The 24059-nt window shown below is 43.8% G+C and overlaps 2 protein-coding genes across 2 annotated transcripts; one reads left to right on the forward strand and one right to left on the reverse strand.

Annotated features, from left to right (window-relative positions):
- Window positions 1–5922: 5922 nt before the first annotated feature.
- LOC118402852 (ras-related protein Rab-4A) lies at window positions 5923–11369 on the reverse strand. Its single transcript, XM_035801183.2, has 8 exons — window positions 11208–11369; window positions 10685–10765; window positions 10402–10516; window positions 9688–9750; window positions 9214–9368; window positions 8574–8669; window positions 8311–8455; window positions 5923–7045 (listed from the first exon to the last, which is right to left on the reverse strand). Exons 1-7 carry the CDS (start codon window positions 11221–11223, stop codon window positions 8340–8342), a joined length of 642 nt encoding a protein of 213 aa, XP_035657076.1. The 5' UTR covers window positions 11224–11369; the 3' UTR covers window positions 5923–7045; window positions 8311–8339.
- Window positions 11370–20974: 9605 nt separating this feature from the next.
- On the forward strand, window positions 20975–22567 carry LOC118402853 (glycogen synthase kinase-3 beta-like). The gene has a single exon (XM_035801184.2). It carries the CDS (start codon window positions 21125–21127, stop codon window positions 22442–22444), a length of 1320 nt encoding a protein of 439 aa, XP_035657077.1. The 5' UTR covers window positions 20975–21124; the 3' UTR covers window positions 22445–22567.
- Window positions 22568–24059: the final 1492 nt, after the last annotated feature.

The raw sequence follows: 24059 nt of genomic DNA on the forward strand, positions 1-24059 counted from the left end.
AACACAGATTTGACATTTGATACCAATCTCATATTCCATGGACAGCCTGAAGAAGCCTTGTATAGAATGTATTGCATGGGCAAATAACCACCTTGCACACTGAGTCTAGGGTAATAGTAGCTGCTCACCAGGACCTTGTTAGAGCAGGGTTGGAGCATTCTTCTGACATACATTTTAACACACAGATTATTGTATTCTAACCAACATTCACATTTACCATCTGAATGTACAAAACATTAGGAATACTTGCTCATTCCATGACAGACTGACCAGGTGAATCTAGGTGAACGCTATAATCCCTTATTGATGTCTTCTGTTAAATCAACTTCAATCAGTGTAGATGAAGGTGGGGGGGCAGGTTAAATAAGGATTTTTCAGCCTTGGGACAAATGAGACATGGATTGTGTATGTGTGAAATTCAGAAGGTTAATGAGCAAGACAAAAATATTTAAGTTTCTTTCAAACACCTGTCCAGATGGAAATTGACTTTTAAATGCATCTAAACTATGGGCAGGGTTAAAACGTAGCCAGCCGAGGATTACTGCACACGAAACACCATCTGTTGTGTTTTGCTTCCGTGAAAACCGAGCCAGTAAATATATATGCTGTAAGTATAAGACATTAGAATGTTCAAACCTGCGATTTGCAATACATTTTCAGACACACATTCTCTAGTTCTGTGCAGATTAAAATCGGATATAGGCTACACTATGCATAATCTGGTTCTCTTCCACATTTTGCATTCATTGCAGTGTAGACATTAGGCTACACATTCGTTTAATTGTCTTACATAGTATATTCTGACAATAGAATATGAAGATTGATATGCTATCACTTAAATAGTAGGCCTATGGCAGCATCATGTTACAATAATACTCATGTCATAACAGTTTAATAATCATTTAATAATCAATCAACACTACACATCCAAGTATATCTGATCAAATTATGAAAGACAAGCATTATAAATGTAGAATTTCGTAAAGTCAGTGTGGAAGAATTTAAAAAAATATTGTTGACTATCAACAATGACAAGTCACCGGGGTCTGATAACTTGAGTGGGAAATTACTGAGGATAATAGCGGACAATATTTCCACTCCTATTTTCCATATCTTCAATCTAAGCCAACTAGAAAGTGTGTAGGCTTGGAGGGAAGCAAAAGTTATTCTGCTACCCAAGAATAGTAAAGCCCCCTTTACTGGCTCAAATAGCCTACCAATCAGCCTGTTACCAACATTTGGAAAAAATTGTGTTAAACAAATTGACAACAGACTTTCAGTATGCTTATAGGGAAGGACACTCAACAAGCACAGCACTTACACAAATTGCTGATGATTGGCTGAGAGAAATTGATGATAAAAAGATTGTGGGAGCTATTTTGTTAGACTTCAGTGTGGCTTTTGACATTGTCATCATAGTCTGCTACTGGAAAAATATATTTGTTTTGGCTTTACACCCCCTGCTATAATGTAGATAAAGAGTTACCTGTAACAGAACACAGAGGGTGTTCTTTAATGGAATCCTCTCCAACATAATCCAGGTAGAATCAGGAATTCCCCATGACAACTGTCTAGGCCCCTTACTTTTTTCAATCTTTACTAATGAGATGCCACTGGCCTTGAGTAAAGCCAGTATGTCTATTGATGTATGCGGATGACTCAACACTATACAAGGCAGCTACTACAGCGAGTGAAATCACTGCAACACTTAACAAAGACCAGCAGTTAGTTTCAGAATGGGTGGCAAGGAATAAGTTAGTACTAAATATTTCAAAAACTAAAAGCATTGTATTTGGGACAAATCATTCACTAAACCCTAAACCTCATCTAGATCTTGTATTAAATAATGTGGAAATTGAGCAACAAGTTTAGGTGAGTAAATTGCTTGGTAACCCTGGATTGTATACTGTCATAGTCAAAACATGATCATACAACAGTAGCCAAGATGGGGAATAGTCCGTCCATAATAAAGCACTACTCTGCCTTTTTAACAACACTATCAACAAGGAAGGTCCTACAGGCTCTGGTTTTGTCGCACCCGGACTACTGTTCAGTCGTGTGGTCAGGTAACACAAAGAAAGACCTCGGAAAATTGCAATTGGCTCAGAACAGGGCAGAACGGCTGGCCCTTAGATATACATGGAGAGCTAACATTCATAATATGCATGTAAATCTCTCATGGCTCAAAGAGGAGGAGAGATTGACTTCATCATGTTGACATGCAAAATGGACCGAGGTGTCTGTTTAAACTACTAGCACACAGCACGGACACACATGCACTACAAGACCAGAGGTCTCTTCACAATCCTTCATAAGTCCAGAACAGACTATGGGAGGCGCACAGTAGTACAGTGCCTTGCAAAGTATTCATCGCCCTTGGCGTTTTTCGTATTTTGTTGCATTTACAACCTGTAATTTAAATGGATTTTTATTTGGATTTCATGTAATGGACATACGCAAAATAGTCAAAATTGGTGAAGTGAAAAAAATAACTTGTTTTAAAAAAAAAACGTTTTTAAATGTAAAATTGGTGCGTGCATATGTATTCACCCCCTTTGCTATGAAGCCCCTAAATAAGATCTGGTGCAACCAATTACCTTCAGAAGTCACATAATTAGTTAAATAAAGTCCACCTGTGTGGAATCTAAGAGTCACAGTTTTTTTTATTTCACCTTTATTTAACCAGGTAGGCTAGTTGAGAACAAGTTCTCATTTGCAACTGCGACCTGGTGGCCAAGATAAAGATAAAGATTAAGACATGATCTGTCACATGATCTCAGTATAGAAATACCTGTTCTGAAAGGCCCCAGAATCTGCAACACCACTAAGCAAGGGGCACCACCAAGCAAGCGCCATCATGAAGACCAAGGAGCGCTCCAAACAGGTCAGGGACAAAGTTGTGGAGAAGTACATATCAGGGTTGGGTTATAAAAAAATATCAGAAATTTTGAACATCCCACAGAGCACCATTAAATCCATTATTAAAAAATGGAAAGAATATGGCACTACAACAAACCTGCCAAAGAGGGCCGCCCACCAAAACTCACAGACCAGGCAAGGAGGTCATTAATCAGAGAGGCAACAAAGAGACCAAAGATAACCCTGAAGGAGCTGCAAAGAGATACTCCAATCTCCAATTTTTACTTGTTTTCACACACACCTTTATTACTCTCTGGTCCAGTGGACCCGAACATTTATTTAACTCGGCAAGTCAGATAATTAAGAACAAATTCTTATTTACAATGACGGCCTACCCCGGCCAAGCGACGCTGGGCCAATTGTGCGCCGCCCTATGGGACTCACAATCACGGCCAGATGTGATACAGCCTGGATTCGAACCAGGGACTGTAGTGACACCTCTTGCACTGAGATGCAGTGCCTTAGACCCCTGCGCTACTCGGGAGCCCACATGTGTGATATAAACATGTAGGGAGTGTACAGTGTGCACTCAATGAAAATGTGTTATTTTGCATGTTCTTCACAGAAAATGAGCCAAGGTCAATGAATCTCAGGTTGAAAAAATAAATAATTGTATCATTTTTCTTTCAGTAAACATTGAAAATGTTTACATTGAAAACACCACACAAAGGCTAAATAATTAGCAATAAATAAATGAAATAAGTCGTAGATAACTTGTACTTCTTTTTAAACCATTGTTGATGGCAATATTCTGTTTCAAATAGCTGCAACCGGGTCAATGCTTACAGTGATCATAGCCATGCGATGTGTGCATTAATTGTAATAATTTACCAGCTACGGATAACAATTTATTAGTACACAAAATGTTATTGTGAAGTATGGCACAATAACAATTTTACTTCAGTCATAACATTAAGGCCTTTATTCATCGAAAGCTATGGAACATCATGTCAGTGTAATGGTTAGTCGGCGCTATAGTGAAATATGTTAATGTGAAACTGTAATGAACAAAAATAGAAAAGCAACATGCAACAATTTAAATGAGATACAGTTCATATAAGAAAAGCAGTCACGTGAAGTATTCATTATGCCTAAGCTATGGAGTTCACATGACTGGGAAGGGGCGCAGCTATGGGTTGGCCTGGGAGGGTATAGGCCCACCCACTGGGGAGGCAGGCCAAGCCAACCAGAATGAGTTTCTCCCCATAAAAAGGGCTTTATTACAGACAGAAATACTCCTCAGTTTCATCAGCTGACTGGGGGGCTGGTGTCAGATGATCCCACAGGTGAAGAAGCCGGATGTGGAGTTCCTGGGCTGGGCTGGCGTCGTTACACATGGTCTACGGTTGTGAGACCGGTTGGAAGTACTGCCAAATTCTCTAAAATGACGTTGGAGGTGACTTAGAAAAATGAACATTCAATTCTCTGGCAACAGCTCTGGTGGACATTCTTGCAGTCAGCAAGCCAACTGCATGCTCCCTCAACACTTGAAACATCTGTGGCATTGTGTTGCGTGACAAAACTGTACATTTTAGAGTGGGCTTTTATTGTACCCAGCACAATGTGCACCTGTGTAATAATCATACAGTTTAATCAGCATCTTGATATGCCACACCTGTCAGGTGGATGGATTATCTGGCAAATGAGAAATGCTCACTAACAGGGATGTAATTTTTTTAATTTGTTCACAAAATTTGAGAAATAAGATTTTTGTGCATAAGGAACTTTTCTGGGATCTTGTATTTCAGCTCATGAAACATGGGACCAACACTTTACATGTTGCGTTTATATTTTTGTTCAGTATAAATTATTTAGAAAAAAAGTTGAGTTGTGGATCACAGTCAACATGAAATGGTAGACTTCTGTGGAGGGAGCAAATATCCAGCTCCAACTGAAAAAAAATATCACTATTTTGTATTTTGTATGTTTAAGCTTTTACACATTCAAACGGAGCCGATACAGCTATCAGATTGCAATTTGATGTACAAGTATTTTGACAAAATTCATAAACTGCTTTTTACTAAATCGTTTGACTTATTTGATTGATTTACCTGTTGAAACACATGCCAGTAAATATCTACTATAATAATGAGATTGAAAGGCATTTCACCTGGATACACATACATTTATCAGCATGACAAATATTCTTCAAAATAAAATCTGCTGGAGCGTGTCATTAAACAAAAATACAGATAAATGCCATACTGTACTACTCTGAAATGTAACAAACGGGACAAGAGGGAAGAGGACATACAGTACCATAATGGAGGACTGATGGGCAATTCAGAATTGTAGCTGGCATTGTCTTTTCTCCCCATCGAAAACATCAATCTTCAAAATACTGTAGAACTTGGTCCTACCCTGAGGAGAGGGGATCAGTGGATTTTCTGTCAGTCATCTCAACACAATGGTGGCATTGTAGGTTATTTTCTTCAGTCGCATCGAACCTGGGTTAGTTTTAGGTCTCAGGAACTATATTAATACGACACAGCAATCTTGCTCTTGCAAACGGTCAATCTAAGCAGACAGACACAATAACATTCTGGAGCCTGCCATTTCACACAGGCAGCCCAATTCTGATATTCTTCCCACTAATTGGTATTTTTCAGAGCTGATCTGATTTGTCAAATGACCAATAATAAAAAAAAATATCATAATTGGGCTGCCTTTCTAAACACAGCCAAAGTGCACTGAAAAGCCCCCTGATTTGCATTAGGAAAATGGTCATTGAATTAAATGACTGTCATCAATCATATGAACTTTGGTGCAAGTTGTCAAAAGGGAAGTAGCTCACCATGCAGCCAGCTTGTGACCCAGTTTATCCACCTGTGTAATAACAAAACCTACATAACTCCATAAATATACTATTACACAGCTATGAATAATTATTAGAAAGTTACTACAGGTATAACAACAATTTACAAAGTATTCTAAATGGATATTACACACTTAAGTAATAAAGATGACAACAAAGAGGAATCACCTTAGAACAATATACAAACATACATTTTGAATACTTTATTTTAAAAAGAGCTTCTATATCATTGAGAATAAATTTAAAAAGCATGACATGACTCATAACAATTAGGGAGGGAAAAACAACTAATAATATCAACCCAAAGAACAACCCAAACAACGGGTCAATGAAACCAGCAGGCGTGAGACAGTGCCGATTGATAATTCTCACTATAACATGACATAATTGATAGATTATTCTTCAGCTAATAATTAAATTCTGATATTCAGTCCATAAAATATGCTTTGAGGCAGTGGTTCCCAAACTCACTCAGCCCCGCCCCCCTTCCATCACTGGGGAACATCTGTCTATTTCTATGGGCACAAGCACTGTCCATGACAGGAACTGTTCACATCCCTTGTTGGCAGTTTTAAAGCTAATTTCCTGCAATTCTACACATTCCGCCATGTCTTATGTGTTCATGTGATATCTGAGTGACTCAAACATTACAACAATATCAGTGGGCTAAAAAACCTAGCTAAAAAAAACTTGGGCTAGTTGATCTGGACATTTTTTCACCCCAATTTCCGTGATATCCAATTGGTCGTCACAGTCTTGTCCCATCGCTGCAACTCCCCTTCCGACAGGGATGAGCCCCACAGTTTTGGAACCACTGCTTTGAGGGACTATATTATGTGTTCTTTATACAGATAACACTGTACACAATGCAATATGCTATGGGTAGCATAGGGCAGAAGTACAGGGGTGAAAGTAAGATGTCAGGTCCCATTATCATATAGCATCTCAGTGTGCTGAGATGTGATTAGTGTGCTGATCTAGGATTTGGGTTCCCTGTTATCTTGTTCATTATTATATAAAAGGAAAAACAAATCACATCAGCAATCATACTCTGAGACGCTTTATGAATACAGCCCAGATGATTAAAGGGCTTGAGTAAGATGAAACGGGACTCTCTGCCTGTGTCTGAGGGGCCTAGGAACAAGCTCAGCAGTCCAGAGTAGGGCCAGGAATCCAGGACTCTCTGTGGGTCTCTGACGGAACATCCAGAAGTTGGGAAGATAAAAGGTCAGAGAAGAGTCGCTCCACCATTATGAGCCCTGTATCATGTTCCCTACATCTCATATTTCCTCGAAGTCTTCACCAACCTGCCTGAAAACAAGAACAGAGAGAGGTTTGAAACCATACACACAGAAATGTGTGGGGATCTTGTAAATTAGCCCCTTTAGCTAAGAAACCTGTGTCAACGTGAGGTTAATAGTTACATTTTGTTACAATTGCGTGCTGGCAATATTTGCCATGTACTCAACTCTACACTGTAATTTACAAATTAATTGATCATTTATTTTTGTAGACATAGTACCCCTCTATGTATGCCTAGCATTTTTTTGCAAAACACTACAATACCAAAAAAAATCTCAGGTAAATGTATCTGCCCAGATAGAAAACTGTATTGACAACAGTTGTGTGGAGCCACATCCACACAGCTTTTAAGCAGGGTCATTCGATCATTCTCAAACTGTTGAGCCCCTTTAGCTTCCCCTCTCACTAAAGAGGCGGAGTCATTTTGGGTGGCTATGGTTTTCTGTATCATCGACACATCAGGCACTTGGGAGCTGGAGGACAGAAATAGCCAAAGGTGGCTCCTTCCGCTCTGTGAGATCCCTAGAAATAGCCCCCTGGACCCTATCCAACCACACACACCCACCCACCGACCGACCCAAGGGAGAGATACAGTACAACAGAATAAAACTCTGGGAGTTACATTTGGGACACAGGCATTAACTTTACCCTGAATTCAGTATGATGATACTGGTGAAAGTAGCATCAGAGATCACCTTGCAGCAATAGAAAAGTAATCATTACAAACCACTTCAGGGAAACCATTTGAGAAGAACATGGATCCGCATTGTGATAATCTTTTATTTTAGTTCTGATTGTTTGTTTTGACAGGACATATGTAAGTACCAAAATTTGAGAGGGGTAAAGAAAGTAGTTAAGGGCACAGATAATCGGCCCAGCCAGGGTTCAAACCCCCCATCGCCAAGGAGGCATGTGATGGTTCTGACACCAATAATGCTGATAAAACTAGCCACGTTTCAGCATTTGGTGCATTAAGGCCGAATCTTTAAAGCTCATGGAGGGGCTTCTCAAAATGGCAAATTAATGCTTTACCTGCTCCATGCAATGCAACACAGTCAACTGTAAAATAGAGAGGACTTTTGAATTGCCTCTTACATAACATGTGAATGTGAAAAGCACCATCTACAACTGTATTTCTGCCTGCTATTTTGAGAGGGAGCATTTTGGATGTCACTAAACTGAGCTATTAATTAAGTTACTAGTGTGATAACACAAGGATAAGTCACAGAGCAGAATCCTATTCAGTAGGCAGCACTGAGGGGGAAGAGTCTCACCTTGGTCCTGGGCATACTGAGCGTGTTCACTAACAGCCACATTCCTGAGCGCTCTCGGCCTGTCCCCTGCGAGGGGAGCGCAGCTGGCGCAGCGCGGCGTCTCCGTACTGGATCCCTGATCCCATCCTCTCCGGGTCCAACTCTCCTGGAAGAGAACACAGAGAGAGAGAGAGAAATAGAGAGAAAAAAAGAGTGAGATTAGTTGGTAAACTACGATTTCATTGCTGTTGGTTAAGGTGAGAAGATACTGAATGCAGAGATACCCGACTCTATCTTGTTGAGGATTTTCCTGGCACACTGCACAAAGGCCTCCTCTACATTCTCCCCTGTCAGAGCACTTGTCTCCAGAAACATAAGCTCTGAAACAGACAAGACAGCAGGACACAATAATAACAATGATTATCATCAATGTTGATAACATTTGAACACAAGAGAATTTGTCAGCATTTAGCTGTGGAGGACAATAATTGCAACGGTTCGTGGGCAATAGTTCACACCAGTGAGTTGTCCTACAGTGACCTCTAGTGGAGTATACACAGTGCAACAATCAGAAATTAGGATTTATATATGCCATTTAGCAGACGCTTTTATCCAAAGCGACTTACAGTCATGTGTGCATACATTCTACGTATGGGTGGTCCCGGGAATCGAACCCACTACCCTGGCGTTACAAGCGCCATGCTCTACCAACTGAGCTACAGAAGGTCTGCATCAGAGGGTAGGGGGTAGATTTGGGTCCATATACATCAAGCTTCTCAGAGTGGGAGTGCTGATCTATGATCAGTTTTGCCGTTTTTTAGACTACATAGAGGATCTGCACTCCCAGTCTGAGGCGCTTGACACAGGGAATGACACAGTTTGGAATTCAGCTGTAAAGGGATCATCATTCATACTAAAACGCACCATTTTCCTGAGCAAAGCGAGACGCCTCCAGGAAGGTGACTTCCCGGTCTGCGTCCAAGTCCTTCTTGTTACCACACAGGATTATGACAATATTTTGGCTGGCCAGCATCCTGGCGTCTGTCAGCCAGTTGGTCAGGGCATTGTAGGTTTCCCGGCTGAGGATGATCAGGTCAATGGAGCGAGAGGGAGAGCAGTGGAGACATACAAATCAAACTTGGTGGTTCACTAAAATCACAGTAGGCTTTAGGAAGGTTCGAGCAGTGTTTTCCAAAACAGTCAATCGGGAGCCACTGTGCAACCAATGAGTCATATCATATCTAGGTCGCTTTGAAACGCACTACATTCAACATTTGTCTTTTAGAAAGATTTGTGTTTTATTAAAACAACATACCCCTTGAAGGTCCACCCATAATAAGGCAAGGATTATTTCTCCTCAACTCTCCTGATTACCTATGAGTAGGTAAATTAGCCTACCTGGTGATGTCATATACAAGCAGGGCTCCAGCAGCGCCTCTGTAGTAACTCCGTGTAACAGACCTGGGAGAGGAAAGCAATTGTAACATCAGTTGAAAATACACAAGTGCATAAATATAAACATTTTACACATCCTAATTACATTTATTAAATTGACATTCTCCATCTCCTACATCTATAGTTAGCTATACAAAAACCATTTAGTGCCATCCAAGCTGGATAAGGAGTTGGTCAATGTGCAAAACAAAATGCTCAAGGTGCTCAGTAACCTTTATTTAACTAGGCAAGTCAGTTAAGAACATATTAATATTTACAATGACGGCCTACACCCGCCAAACCCGGATGACGCTGGGCCAATTGTGCACCGCCCTATGGGACTCCCAATCACAGCCAGTTGTAACACAGCCTGGATCCGAACCAGGGTGTCTGTAGTGACGCCTCAAGCACTGAGATGCAGTGCCCCAGACCGCCACGCCACTCGGGAGCAGTAATAGTGTTTCAGAATTTTAGCTGCGCTACACATTATTAACTCCCCCACAACAGCTGGCCATGATTCATTTTACTTGCTGTTCTAAGGATCTGGCACAAATTCTCTAATGATCAGCTGGAGATGAGCATGCATGAAACAGTCCAAGCTGGTTTGAGAAAAAAATGTCTAATGCCCTGCCACAGTAGGAGTAAGTATGTGAAATGCTCTCACATACTGTACAGTACCTGAATCTCTCTTGTCCCGCAGTGTCCCAGATTTGGAGTTTAACATATTTGTTTACCACGTTGATTATCTTTGAGCCAAACTCCACTCCAATGGTGTGATTCGAATCGTCTTTGACTGTGATTTAAATGAAATCATTCCACAACTCACATCTAGATCACAACAATGCCTGTTAATGTATTCAGAGTTAAGTTAATCATAAATTGTAGCCTGTCCCTAAAATAAACTACAAGTCATAGCTCGATAGAAAATACATGTCAAAACAATCAATTGGACATAACTTACATCTCTTCTCAATAAACTGGTGAAGAAGACATGATTTTCCAGTTCCTGCATTTCCAATCACTAGGAATTTGAACAGAAAATCTAGAAGAGGAAAAACAAACAAAGTTCATTTCAATCATTAGAGAATGCGTATTCTTAGACTAGTTGGATAGAAAGCTGGCTAACGTTAGTTAAGTAACAGGCGCACTACTTGCAGAACAGAAGCTATGTTATTGCTTCATGCATAACGGTACATTTGCGTCGACATTTAGCTAGCTAACTTTGCTAGTTGTCTGACATTCAAATGGCTTTCTAGATAGCTAGCTAAGAAACCAATTAATGATGACATTTGACGGAGATGCAAGCGATCTAGCGAAACTAAAGTTAGCCAGCTAGCTAATGTTAGCTAGCTATACCCCCAACAACGAGTAAAAATGAAAGCATAGCACATAGGCTATTTGTTTTGATGGCATTACAATACACCTGCTCCATCTCATCTGGCTATCTATTGTGTAACGCGACCTGACTGATCAATATTTCTTACCGTATGTCTCAGACATGGCAATGGTCTGGTTTTATTTGCTAGCAATATCCTATTATTTTTCTTGAGGCACTGCAGCTTCGAAATTAATTGAAGAAAAATCCCTAATAGCCGTGAATCCTACTGGATGTTCCTTCTCACTTCCCGTAGAACGCTTTTTCAAAATAAAAGCTCTATCAATCAACATTTTTAAAAAATCGATTGTCAATAATATAGTTAAATATAATGTCATTATTATTGCATTATATTGAAATATAATTGTTACTTGTAAAATAGACAAATCTGGTTACTTTTGCATTACTTCAATTTTCTGAAGAAAATGTTTCCGCTATTACGGCTTGTTTTTTGTGTGTATGGTCAATGAGTGGCCCAGGGAAATGTGCTCATCTGTGGGGACACAAATGCGCGCACAGGAACACTACCTGATCTAACGAGCACACGAGGGGACAGCTTTATTACAGGCAATACTGTTTCTAACTGTCTTAATATCCCCCATAGAAACAACAGTGACAGCACCGTCAACAAAAACGGAAGGGATCTGCAGCTCTGTAGAAGCCTGGGTCTAGACTTTGTCAATGGTAGGTTACGGGGACTCTTTGGGGGGATCCACCTACTGCTCACCTCTTGGCCACAGCACTGTAGACTATATGATTACAGACATTGACCCCTTCTCTCTCATCAATCTGGCAGTAAAAAACATCAACTATATATTCAGGCAAATGGCAAAGAAGTACAATTGAAATGGATAAAAAACAACAACAAAAAAGATCACAGATGACAACTGGTTTGATGCAAATTGTAAAATTATAAGGAAAAAACTTAGAACACTATCCAACTAAAAGCACAGAGACCCAAATAATGGTGAATTACGCCTTCATTACTGTGAGACTTTACACACGCTGATAGATAAACATGTCCACCAAAATAATACCAAAATATACGCTTGCTTTATCAACTTCCAAAAAGCATTTGATTCTATTTGGCATACAGGACTGTTCTACAAAGTTATTGAAAGTGGTGTAGGGGGTAAAACATGTGACATAATTAAATCAATGTATACTGGCAATATATGCAGCATTAAAATTGGCAAGAAAAGAACAGAATTCTTTAACCAGGGGCGGGGCCTTCGTCAGGATTGCAACCTGAGCCCTGCACTCTTCAATATTTACATCAACAAATTGGCCACTATTCTAGAAAAATCCTCAGTCCCTGGTGTTAGTCTCCACAACTCAAAAGTTAAATGCCTACTCTTCGCAGATGACCTATGCCTGCTGTCACCCACAGCACATGGCCTACAGCAGAGCCTGGACCTGCTAGAGCAGTACTGCCAGATCTCAGGGAATTAGAATAAAGTTCTCAATTGGTACAAAATATATAGAGTACTGCACACACTACAATTACTTAAGTTTCAAAATAAGCTCAACTGGACACCTTAATGAGGCAATGAATGAACTGAGAGAGAAAGCACGCAGGGCATTCTACACTATTAAAAATCTAATTAAAATTGAAATACCTATTACAATTTGGCTAAAACTAATTGAATATGTCATTGAACCAATTGCACTTTATGGCAGTGAGGTGTGGGGTCCACTTGCAAACAAGATTTCATCAAATGGGACAAACACCCCATTGAAAGCCTACATGCAGAGTTCTGTAAGATTCTCCTACATGTCCAGAGGAAGACTACAAACAATGCATGCAGGGCAGAATTAGGCCAATATCCACTAATAATAAAAACCGGAAAAAAAGAGCAATTAAGTTTTGGAAACTTAATTGAAATATCATTACCAAGTGTAGCGCCCGGGGTATAGTGGGTGAGAAGTCAGGCACAGGAAGCAGAGAGTTCAGGGTAGTGCTAACTTTTAATGCACAACAACGGTGAACATACGCCAACCAAAACAAATGTCCCAAACATGGGGGACTTAAACAGTCCAGCAAAAACCCAAGCACATGGGAAAACCGTGACACATACACATGTACATTGAACAATCCCGCACAACCAGCAGGCGGGCCTAAAACAAACACAGGTGAAACCAATAAACAGAAAAGGGGAAAAGGGATCAGTGGCAGCTAGTAGGCCGGTGACGACGACCGCCGGGCGCCACCCGAACAGGAAGGGAAGCTACCTTCCGTGACAGTACCCCCGGCACACGGTTCCCGCAGCGCGCCAACCCCGGAGGGCGAGGCGCAGGACGATCCGGATAGAGGCAATGGAAATCCCTCAACAGTAATGGGTCCAAGATGTCCCCCACCCGTACACAGCACCTCTCCTCCGGACCGTGCCCCTCTCAGTCCACAAGGTACTGCAGGCCCCTCTCCCGGCATCTCGAGTCCAGAATGGCCCGTATCGTGTACGCCGGAGACCCCTCAATGTCCAGAGGAGGCGGAGGGACCTCCGGAACCTCACCGTCCTGCAGGGGACCGGCTACCACCGGCCTGAGGAGAGACACATGAAACGAGGGGTTAATGCGATAATAGGAAGGGAGTTGTAACCTATAACACACCTCGTTTATCCTCCTCAGGACTTTGAAGGGCTCCACACACTGCGGCCCCAGCTTCCGGTAGGGCAAGCGGAGGGATAGGTTTCGGGTCGAGAGCCAGACCCTGTCTCCCGGTACAAACACGGGGGCCTCACTGCGGTGGCGGTCAGCACTCCTCTTCTGCCATCCACTGGCTTGTTTGAGGGATTCCTGGATGGCCCTCCAGGTTTCCTTGGAGCGCTGCACCCACTCCTCCACCGCAGGAGCCTCGGTCTGACTCGGATGCCAAGGTGCCAGGACTGGCTGGTAGCCCAACACACACTGAAATGGTGATAGGTTCGTTGAGGAGTGACGGAGTGAGTTCTGGGCCAACTCTGCCCATGAGACGTACCTATCCCACTCCCTTGGCCGGTCCTGGCAATACGACCGCAGAAACCTACCCACCTCCTGGTTCACTCTCTCCACCTGCCCATTACTCTCGGGGTGATAACCGGAGGTCAGGCTGACTCAGACCCCCAGACGCTCCATGAACGCCCTCCATACCCATGACGTGAACTGGGGACCCCGATCAGAGACTATGTCCTCCGGCACCCCGTAGTGGGTAAATACCGCCTCCGCAGTCTGTAGGGCTGTACGGCTGTAGAGAGACCGGGCAACAGGAGGAGACGGCAGGACTTAGAAAACCGATTCACAACAACCAAGACCGTAGTGTTCCCCTGAAACGGGGGGAGATCGGTCAGGAAATCCACTGATAAGGGAGACCATGGCCGTTGTGGAACGGGGAGGGGTTGTAACTTCCCTCTAGGAAGGTGCCTAGGAGCCTTACTCTGGGCGCACGCCGAACAGGAAGAGACATAAAACCTAACGTTCCTAGCCAAGGTGGGCCACCAATACTTCCCCCGGAGGCCCTGCACTGTCCTCGCCACCCCAGGATGACCCGAGGAGGGTAGGGTGTGAGCCCACCGAATCAGTTTGTCCCGAACACCAAGCAGCACGTACTTACGCCCAGCCGGACACTGAGGAGGTGCAGGTTCCGCCAGTAACGCCCACTCGATGTCCGAGTCCACCTCCCAAACCACTGGTGCCACCAGCCTCGAGGCTGGAAGGATGTGAGTAGGCTCGGTGTACCGATCCTCCGTGTCATAGGGACGGGACAGCGCGTCGGCCTTTGTGTTCAGGGAGCCTGGTCTATAAGACAGAGTGAACCTGAATCGGGTGAAGAACATGGCCCACCTTGCCTGACGCGGATTCAGTCTCCTAGCTGCCCGGATATACTCCAGATTCTGGTGGTCGGCCCAGATGAGAAAAGTGTGCTTAGCTCCCTCAAGCCAGTGTCTCCACACCCTCAGGGCCTTTACCACCGCTAACAACTCCCGGTCCCCCACATCATAGTTACGCTCCGCCGGACTGAGTTTCCTCGAAAAGAAAGCGCAGGGGCGGAGTTTTTTTGGTGGCATACCCGAGCGTACCCGATAGCACGGCACCCACCCCAGCTTCTGACGCGTCCACCTCCACTATGAATGCTAGAGAGGGGTCCGGGTGCACCAATGCGTGTGCATCCGTGAACAGCGCCTTCAACCTATTGAAGGCTCTGTCCGCCTCTGCCGACCACCGTAAACGCACCGGCGCCCCCTTCAGCAGTGAGGTAATGGGGGCCGCTACCTGGCCAAAACCCTGGATAAACCTCCAGTAGTAATTGGCAAACCCCAAGAACCGCTGCACCTCCTTCACCGTGGTAGGAGTCAAACAATTTCGCACGGGCTTAATGCGGTCACACTCCATCACCACCCCCGAGGTGGAAATGTGATAACCCAGGAAGGAGATGGCTCGTTTGGAGAACACACACTTCTCAGCCTTGACGTATAGGTCATGCTCCAGCAGTCTACCAAGCACCTCGCGCACCAGAGACACAAGCGCGGCGCGGGTGGTGGAATAGATCAGAATGTCATCGATATAGACAACCCTGGAAAAGGGATCAGTAGCAGCTAGTAGGCCGGTGACAACGACCGCCGAGCGCCACCAGAGCAGGAAGGGGAGCTACCTTCGGTAGGAGTCGTGACACCAAGCCCTGCAATGCCAAGAACTGAGCATCCAGCTGGTCCTGGGGCTGAGTTCACAAGCCTTTTCTACTAACACACTGAGGCCTCAGGACCAGAACATCCAATCAATCAGAATAAACCAAATTACAACACAGTCAAAACAAAACTACATTGCTTATTGGGAAACACAAACACAAAGGAAAGTGCAGTGCTATCTGGCCCTTAATCGACAGTACACCATGGCTAACTATTTGACCATGGTTATTGATCAAAACCTTGGAAAAACCTTGACAAAGTACAGGCTCAGTGAGCACAGCCTTGCCATCGAGAAGGGTAGACACAGGATGCCAGGTTTTCCTGTGTCTACCCATTTAAGGCTGTGCACCCACTGCATAGCAGCAGAACCTGAGACAGAGCTGCATTTCCTGACAAAATGTGAAAAATATAAAACAATTAGAGAGTGTCATTTCCCCAAATTTGAAACCCTTATTCAAGGTTATCAAGACCTGTCTGATGAGAGTAGGCTCCCCGTCCTGTTGGGGGAGGACGCAGAGAGCTGTGGGTTGGCAGCGCGCTACGTTGCTGCCTGCCATAAATTGAGGGACAGTGTCTGACAGACCAATCAACCTGCACATGTACTCTACTGTATGCTTATTGTTATTGTTCCATGTATGGCTATTTTGACCTTTGGTTATTGTTGTTACTGTTGTCCCGTTGACAATTTTGATTCAAATTTTTTTTCATATTGTAAATATCCAAAATAAGCGTTTGGCAATATGTACATTGTTATGTAATGCCAATAAAGCAAATGTAATTTAATTGAATTGAGTGTCGAATTTTGTCAACAAAAAATTGAATTGCTTATTTGATCGAATAGAAGTTTCGTAATCATTAGGTTGCGACGATTTTACTGATATAAGTGGACGCACGTCGCATTTCCGTAACTTTGTAAAAAAACTACATTGTATCGGTCAGTTAAATAAAAAATCTAATTGGAGTTGTGCCTGTTGTTCACACACGTATCTGCCCTCTCACTGGCTAGAATGGTCCCTCCCACCTGATCTCGCCTCCCGCCTACCATCCATCTTTGAGGACACGTATTTCCATTGTTAGAGCAGCCACTGGACTTTCTTGTCAATATAATAGATCATCTTTAATATTGACACAGAGCTAGCCTGGTCTCAGATCTGTTGTGCTCCATTGCTGTCATTGTCAAGCAGTACACGTTTGGCATGAAAGCACAAACAGACTGGAATTGAGGCTTTCTTCAATCTAGTTGGTCCTGATCTAGTGTTCTTCTTCTTCTATGATTTAATGACGGTCAGTAAACAAACATTTAAGGTGCATGCTGCCACCTAATGTGCTGGAGTGTGTTGTCAATATTTGTAATGGGTGCGTGTTGGTGGCAGGGAAGTCAGGCGCAGGAGAACGAACTTAATAAGTAATTTAATAAGTGCTCACAAAACTCCAAAAAACTAAATATACAAAATAAAAAAGTGGGTACAAAACCCGTCGCTCACCAACACATAACTTGCATATAACATACAATCAAACAGTCGCAGACAAGGACATGAGGGTTAAATACACAACATGTAATTGATGGGATTGGAACCAGGTGTGAAGGAAGACAAGACAAAACCACTGGAAAATGAAAAATGGATCAGCGATGGCTAGAAGGTCGGTGACGTCGACCGCCGAACACTGTCCGAAAACAAGGAGAGGGACCGACTTCGGCGGAAGTCGTGACAATCTTCGTCTACAATATCTCCGCATTTCCAAATCTTCCTACCTACAGTTGAAGTCGGGAGTTTACATATACTTAGGTTGGAGTCATTAAAACTCATTTTTCAACCGTTTTTCAACCACAAAACTAAAGTTTTGGCAAGTCGGTTAAGGACATCTACTTTGTGCACGCCACAAGTAATTTTTCCAACAATTGTTTACAGACAGATTATTTCACTTATAATTCAGTGTATCACAATTCCAGTGTCAGAAATTTACATACACTAAGTTGACTGTGCCTTTAAACAGCTTGGAAAATTCCAGAACATTATGTCATTATATAATTTTAATCAATTGGATGTGTATCTGTGGATGTATTTCAAGGCCTACCTTCTGACTCAGTGCCTCTTTGTTTGACATCATAGGAAAATCAAAAGAAATCAGCCAAGACCTCAGAAAAAAAATTGTAGACCTCCACAAGTCTGGTTCATCCTTAGGAGCAATTTCCAAATGCCTGTTTTGGCAAAGAGATTTTGTTTTGGCAAATTCTACACTGTGCTCTAACATTGTCTACATTATTAAAATGCATCCAAATGCTACTGTGCTTACGACTCATTTTCCAGCTGTTGTTTTCACAGCTGTCTTTCCACTCTCTCCTTGGCTGCTAAGTGTGTGACTGTGAGTGAGTTGGCTCGGTCCTCCCTCACGCATCTTTGGTTCATTGGTTGACACTGCGTGTCTGATTGACAGGAACAACAGGAGAGGCTGTTAGTCTGAGCAGACAGTCAGAATGAATGTGTGCACTTGAGCATTTAGGCCTATATTATTTTTTTTTTTATTTTTGTTCTTTGAATTAGTTCATTCTATTCATTTAAATATTTTGATTATTCATATCTTAATTTTTATTTATTTATTATAAATAGATTCGGCTCTTCCGATATACGAGCTGGCTACCAACGTTCACCTACAAGAGCCGGCTCTTAGAGCCGATTCGTTCGCGAACACAACATCACTAGTTTAGACCAAACTGTTCGGACGCTACAGACAGAAGTTGCCATATCAGCTGTACCGACTTCAGATGAGTCCCAAGACACTTTTGGAGGTCGTAGAGAAAAATAGAGCACCATCATGTTGGTGAGAGTCTCATCTTTCCATAGAGGGGTCATAATAGTTTGAAGGCCAAACGCTACATATGATTTTGTGAGAAGACCGATTTTCTGGATGTCTAATGGTCAGACAAACACCACTCTAGCTCTGTCACCTTTCACCACAGATGCGGAAGTGCGATGTGGTGGATTGAGATGCAATGCAAAAAACAGGACATCTCTAGTTGTTATTCTTACTGCCATCGATAAGTGACATTACTGTGCAGCCGTATTCATCGACCTGGCCAAGGCTTTCGACTCTGTCAATCACAACATTCTTATTGGCAGACTCGACAGCCTTGGTTTCTCAAATGATTGCCTCGCCTGGTTTACCAACTACTTCTCTGATAGAGTTCAGTGTGTCAAATCGGAGGGCCTGTTGTCTGGACCTCTGACAGTCTCTATGGGTGTGCCACAGGGTTCAATTCTCGGGCCGACTTTCTTTTCTGTATACATCAATGGTGTTGCTCTTGCTGCTGGTGATTCTCTGATCCACCTCTACGCAGATGACACCATTCTGTATACTTCTGGCCCCTCCTTGGACACTGAGTTAACTAACCTCCAGACGAGCTTCAATGCCATACAGCTCTCCTTCCGTGGCCTCCAACTGCTCTTAAATGCAAGTAAAACTAAATGCATGCTTTTCAATCGATCGCTGCCCGCACCTGCTCGCCCGTCCAGCATCACTACTCTGGACGGCTCTGACTTATAATACGTGGACAACTACAAATACCTGGGTGTCTGGTTAGGCTGTAAACTCTCCTTCCAGACTCACATTAAGCATCTCCAATCCAAAATTAAATCTAGAATCGGCTTCCTATTTATTTTATTTTTTATTTTTTATTTCACCTTTATTTAACCAGGTAGGCTAGTTGAGAACAAGTTCTCATTTGCAACTGCGACCTGGCCAAGATAAAGCATAGCAGTGTGAACAGACAACACAGAGTTACACATGGAGTAAACAATTAACAAGTCAATAATACAGTAGAAAAAATGAGAGTCTATATACATTGTATGCAAAAGGCATGAGGAGGTAGGCGAATAATTACAATTTTGCAGATTAACACTGGAGTGATAAATGATCAGATGGTCATGTACAGGTAGAGATATTGGTGTGCAAAAGAGCAGAAAATAAAATAAATAAAAACAGTATGGGGATGAGGTAGGTAAAAATGGGTGGGCTATTTACCGATAGACTATGTATAGCGATCGGTTAGCTGCTCAGATAGCAGATGTTTGAAGTTGGTGAGGGAGATAAAGGTCTCCAACTTCAGCGATTTTTGCAATTCGTTCCAGTCACAGGCAGCAGAGAACTGGAACGAAAGGCGGCCAAATGAGGGGTTGGCTTTAGGGATACACCTGCTGGAGCGCGTGTTACGGGTGGGTGTTGCCATCGTGACCAGTGAACTGAGATAAGGCGGAGCTTTACCTAGCATGGACTTGTAGATGACCTGGAGCCAGTGGGTCTGGCGACGAATATGTAGCGAGGGCCAGCCGACAAGAGCATACAGGTCGCAGTGGTGGGTGGTATAAGGTGCTTTAGTAAAATAAAGGTGAAATAAAAAAATTAAAAGTTTACAGACTTTTATATGGATTTTTTTATTATGCTAATTTGATTTCCACGGGGGCACGGACATTCACATTAGGGGGTTTTAATAGCTCAAAATAACAAAAACATAGCTATAGGTTTGTTTAACTGTAACTGCATGGATCACCGGTGCGGTTGAATGAAGCATTGTAGTATATTGCAATCAAAATGTATTGTAGTTGAGTAGCTAGTCTAGGATACTGTTCAAATGTTGCTGTAACAGGCTTACATGTTTCTCCAAAGTAGTACATTCCACTTCAAGTCCCGTTGGTCTAGATCTATATATTTTTTTTTACCTTTATTTAACTAGGCAAGTCAGTTAAGAACAAACAAACAAACGTTGTCAGCTCAGGGATTAGAACTTGAAACCTTGCAGTTACTAATCCAACACTCTAACCACTAGGCTACCCTTCTGCCTAGGTAGAGGTCAAGTAAATTGTTGTAGGTCTTATATTCTGTACTTCTAAAAACAGCCAGTTTATTATCTCCTATTCACAAGACCCAACAGCTTTTAGTTTTCTGATTGGTTAAAGCCACGTCAATCATGATTTATTAGCCAATCAGCAGGCTTTACCCCCTCCGATTTCAGAGCACTCTCGTTAGAGTGTGCTAGAGAGGGCAGAATAACTGATGAATTTCTGCGGTGTCAGTAAACTCATCGGCAAGGGCATCCGCTGTGCGCTATGAATTTACTAAAGGACAATCTGACATCACAGGTGGAGTCACCAACGCTCTTGGACAACATAAGTGCGTTGCTGTGCGTCAAGTCCAACCACTGTGCCAAGCGAAGAAGAAATGGGGAGACGTACAAGCGAGCTAAAACGATATGCTACCAATGCAGTTAAATTTGTAACGACTACATTAGAAAAGATAGGTCAACCCTGAGCCTGCTTGGCTCTAAATCTTAACAACCTTTTCCCCTGCCCCGGCTATATCGCGCATAGATATGAGCGGCAGCGGGCGGCCCAGGACCAGCTCGTTTGCTGAGCCTCCAGGGGCTCCCGGAGCCGCTTCAGCCGCCGCTGGATCGTCTGTTACCGGAGGGAGTTCTGCAGGAAAATCTGGGGCTTCACAGGCCACAGGGAGCAGCTCGACTGGCTTCGGAAATGTGAAACTAGCCCGAGACAGTGGCAAGGTGACGACTGTGGTGGCCACACCAGGCCAGGGTCCAGACCGCCCACAGGAGGTGTCCTACACAGACATCAAGGTGATCGGGAATGGTTCCTTCGGCGTGGTGTACCAGGCCCGCCTCATTGACAGCCAGGAGATGGTGGCCATCAAGAAGGTTCTGCAGGATAAGAGGTTTAAGAACCGAGAACTACAGATCATGAGGAAATTGGACCACTGCAACATAGTCAGGCTACGTTACTTTTTCTACTCCAGTGGGGAGAAGAAAGATGAGGTGTACCTGAACCTAGTGCTGGACTTTGTTCCAGAGACAGTGTACAGGGTGGCCCGGCACTTCAACAAGGCTAAGACCACCATCCCCATTATATACGTCAAGGTGTACATGTACCAGCTGTTCCGCAGTCTGGCCTATATCCATTCCCAGGGCGTGTGTCACAGAGACATCAAACCCCAGAACCTGCTGGTGGACCCCGAGACAGCCATCCTCAAACTCTGTGACTTCGGCAGTGCTAAGCAGCTTGTTCGCGGGGAGCCCAACGTGTCCTATATCTGCTCGCTGTACTACCGTGCCCCTGAGCTCATCTTTGGCGCCACGGACTACACGTCCAACATTGACATCTGGTCAGCGGGCTGCGTGCTGGCCGAACTGCTGCTGGGACAGCCCATCTTCCCCGGGGACAGTGGAGTGGACCAACTGGTAGAGATCATCAAGGTTTTGGGGACTCCGACGAGAGAGCAGATCCGAGAGATGAACCCCAACTACACAGAGTTCAAATTCCCCCAGATCAAAGCACACCCCTGGACAAAGGTGTTTAAGCCGCGTACCCCCCCAGAGGCCATCTCCCTGTGTTCCCGTCTGTTAGAGTACACCCCTGTGACGAGGCTGTCCCCCCTGGAGGCCTGCGCCCACGCCTTCTTCGAAGAGCTGCGCCAGCCCACTGCACATCTGCCCAGCGGACGAGAACTGCCCCTCCTCTTCAACTTCAGCCCCGTCGAGCTGTCTATCCAGCCCCAGTTGAACTCCACACTCATTCCTCCTCACGCTCGTGCACAGACATCACCTGCCTCACACGATGGCAGTGTGTCGGACAGTACCGCCCAGCCCAGCTCAGTACCTGGATCCATCAACAGCACCTGAACCCCCCCGTCCCCCATTCACCCCGTCTTTCCCCTTTTCCTCTCAACCCCATCCCTCTCTTCCTACTCTTCTACCCCCTTTTGGCTCCAAACTTCAAAAAACAACTATACACACACACATACTACAAAATCATCTTTTATCCCTTGAATATTCCCATTATAGGTGTAAAACAATATCTGTTGGTGGCAGTAGTCCAGTGACTGTTGGGTTGTAGAAGATGGGTGAATCTGACAAACTATTCTGTATTATAATCTCTGCTAATCAAATTTTATGCCTTATAAAAAACTGTTTTATTTATTTGAAAGTCCATTTTGTTTTAATGATGTATGCCAGTGAATGGGATGCGTCAAAACTGATGCCCGTTTCAGTTCGGACAGTTTAGGACAATCTTCCAATTTGTAAGTCGCTCTGGATAAGAGCGTCTGCTAAATGACTTAAATGTAAATGTATAACCCTAACCAGCTCTGCTAGGGCGAGTAATGTTCAGTGAGCTGTTCTCTCTCACACTTCGATGTCTGGAAGAAGCTAGCAAGTTAGCTTGGGTGCTAGACTGCTGTTAGAACATTTGGATCAACCCTTAAAGAGATGGGTGGGGCTACAGCTTAAGAGGGTGTGAACGAAAAAAAAGGAACAAATATCAAGGGAAGTGAGCGAGAGCTACAGGAGGCTTTCACAGCTCTCCACCCACAGCTCCAGGAGCAGTTGTCCAGTCAGAAGATTTGCTTCACCTTCAACCCACCAAGTGAGCCACACTTTGGAGGATGCTGGGGGAGGGAGATTACGTCCATCAAGACTGCCCTGCAAACCCCCTTGGCGCGCAGAAAGACTCCAAAGAGATGCTGAGGAATGTCCTAATCGAAATAGAACGAATCTTGGAAATCCAAGCCCTCGTGATATCTGTCCCCCTTGACATAGCGGATCCAGATCCTATCACCTCTAACTCTCCTCTCATGGGGCGGCAAGACTCCTCACTACAGTTTTGGGAAAAAAAGTGCTATCTAGAACCTAAAATGGTTCTTTGGCTGTCCCCATAGGAGAACCCTTTGAAGAACCCTTTTTGGTTCCAGGTAGAAACATTTTGGTTCCAGGTAGAACCCGATTGGGTCCGAACTGCTCAGTCGCAAAAGATGGAGACACAGACAGAGTTTAGCCGACCATTTCTAGCACTGTTTCACATGGATCTACTTACACTTCAAGCCCGTCAGAAGTGGCACAAGGATACGGAGGACCTTGCAGTCGGGATTGTCTCCTAGGGTTCTCTGGCAAATTGGAACTGTCAAGCGAGTTATCCCTGGAACAGACAGGAAAGTGACAACAGTGGAGATCCAAGTCAAGGACAGAACATACGTCAAGCCTGTCGCACGGCTTATCCAGCTGCCAGCCCGTCCTCAAGAAGCTACCGACCATTAGCTGGCCTAACAGTTGAAGCAAATCCGTTCAACACATTTGGGGGTGGCTGTAAAAACGGCCAGCTCACAAGACCCAACTGCTTTTAGTTTTCTCATTGGTTAGCGCCACGTCAAATCATTATTTATTATCGAATCAACAGACTTTATTCCCTGGATTTAGCGTAGGACCCCACCAGGCAGGACCTCAGTCAGTCAGTAGTTTTCCA

Source organism: Oncorhynchus keta, chromosome 24 (assembly GCF_023373465.1).
Source record: "Oncorhynchus keta strain PuntledgeMale-10-30-2019 chromosome 24, Oket_V2, whole genome shotgun sequence".
NCBI lineage: Eukaryota > Metazoa > Chordata > Actinopteri > Salmoniformes > Salmonidae > Oncorhynchus > Oncorhynchus keta.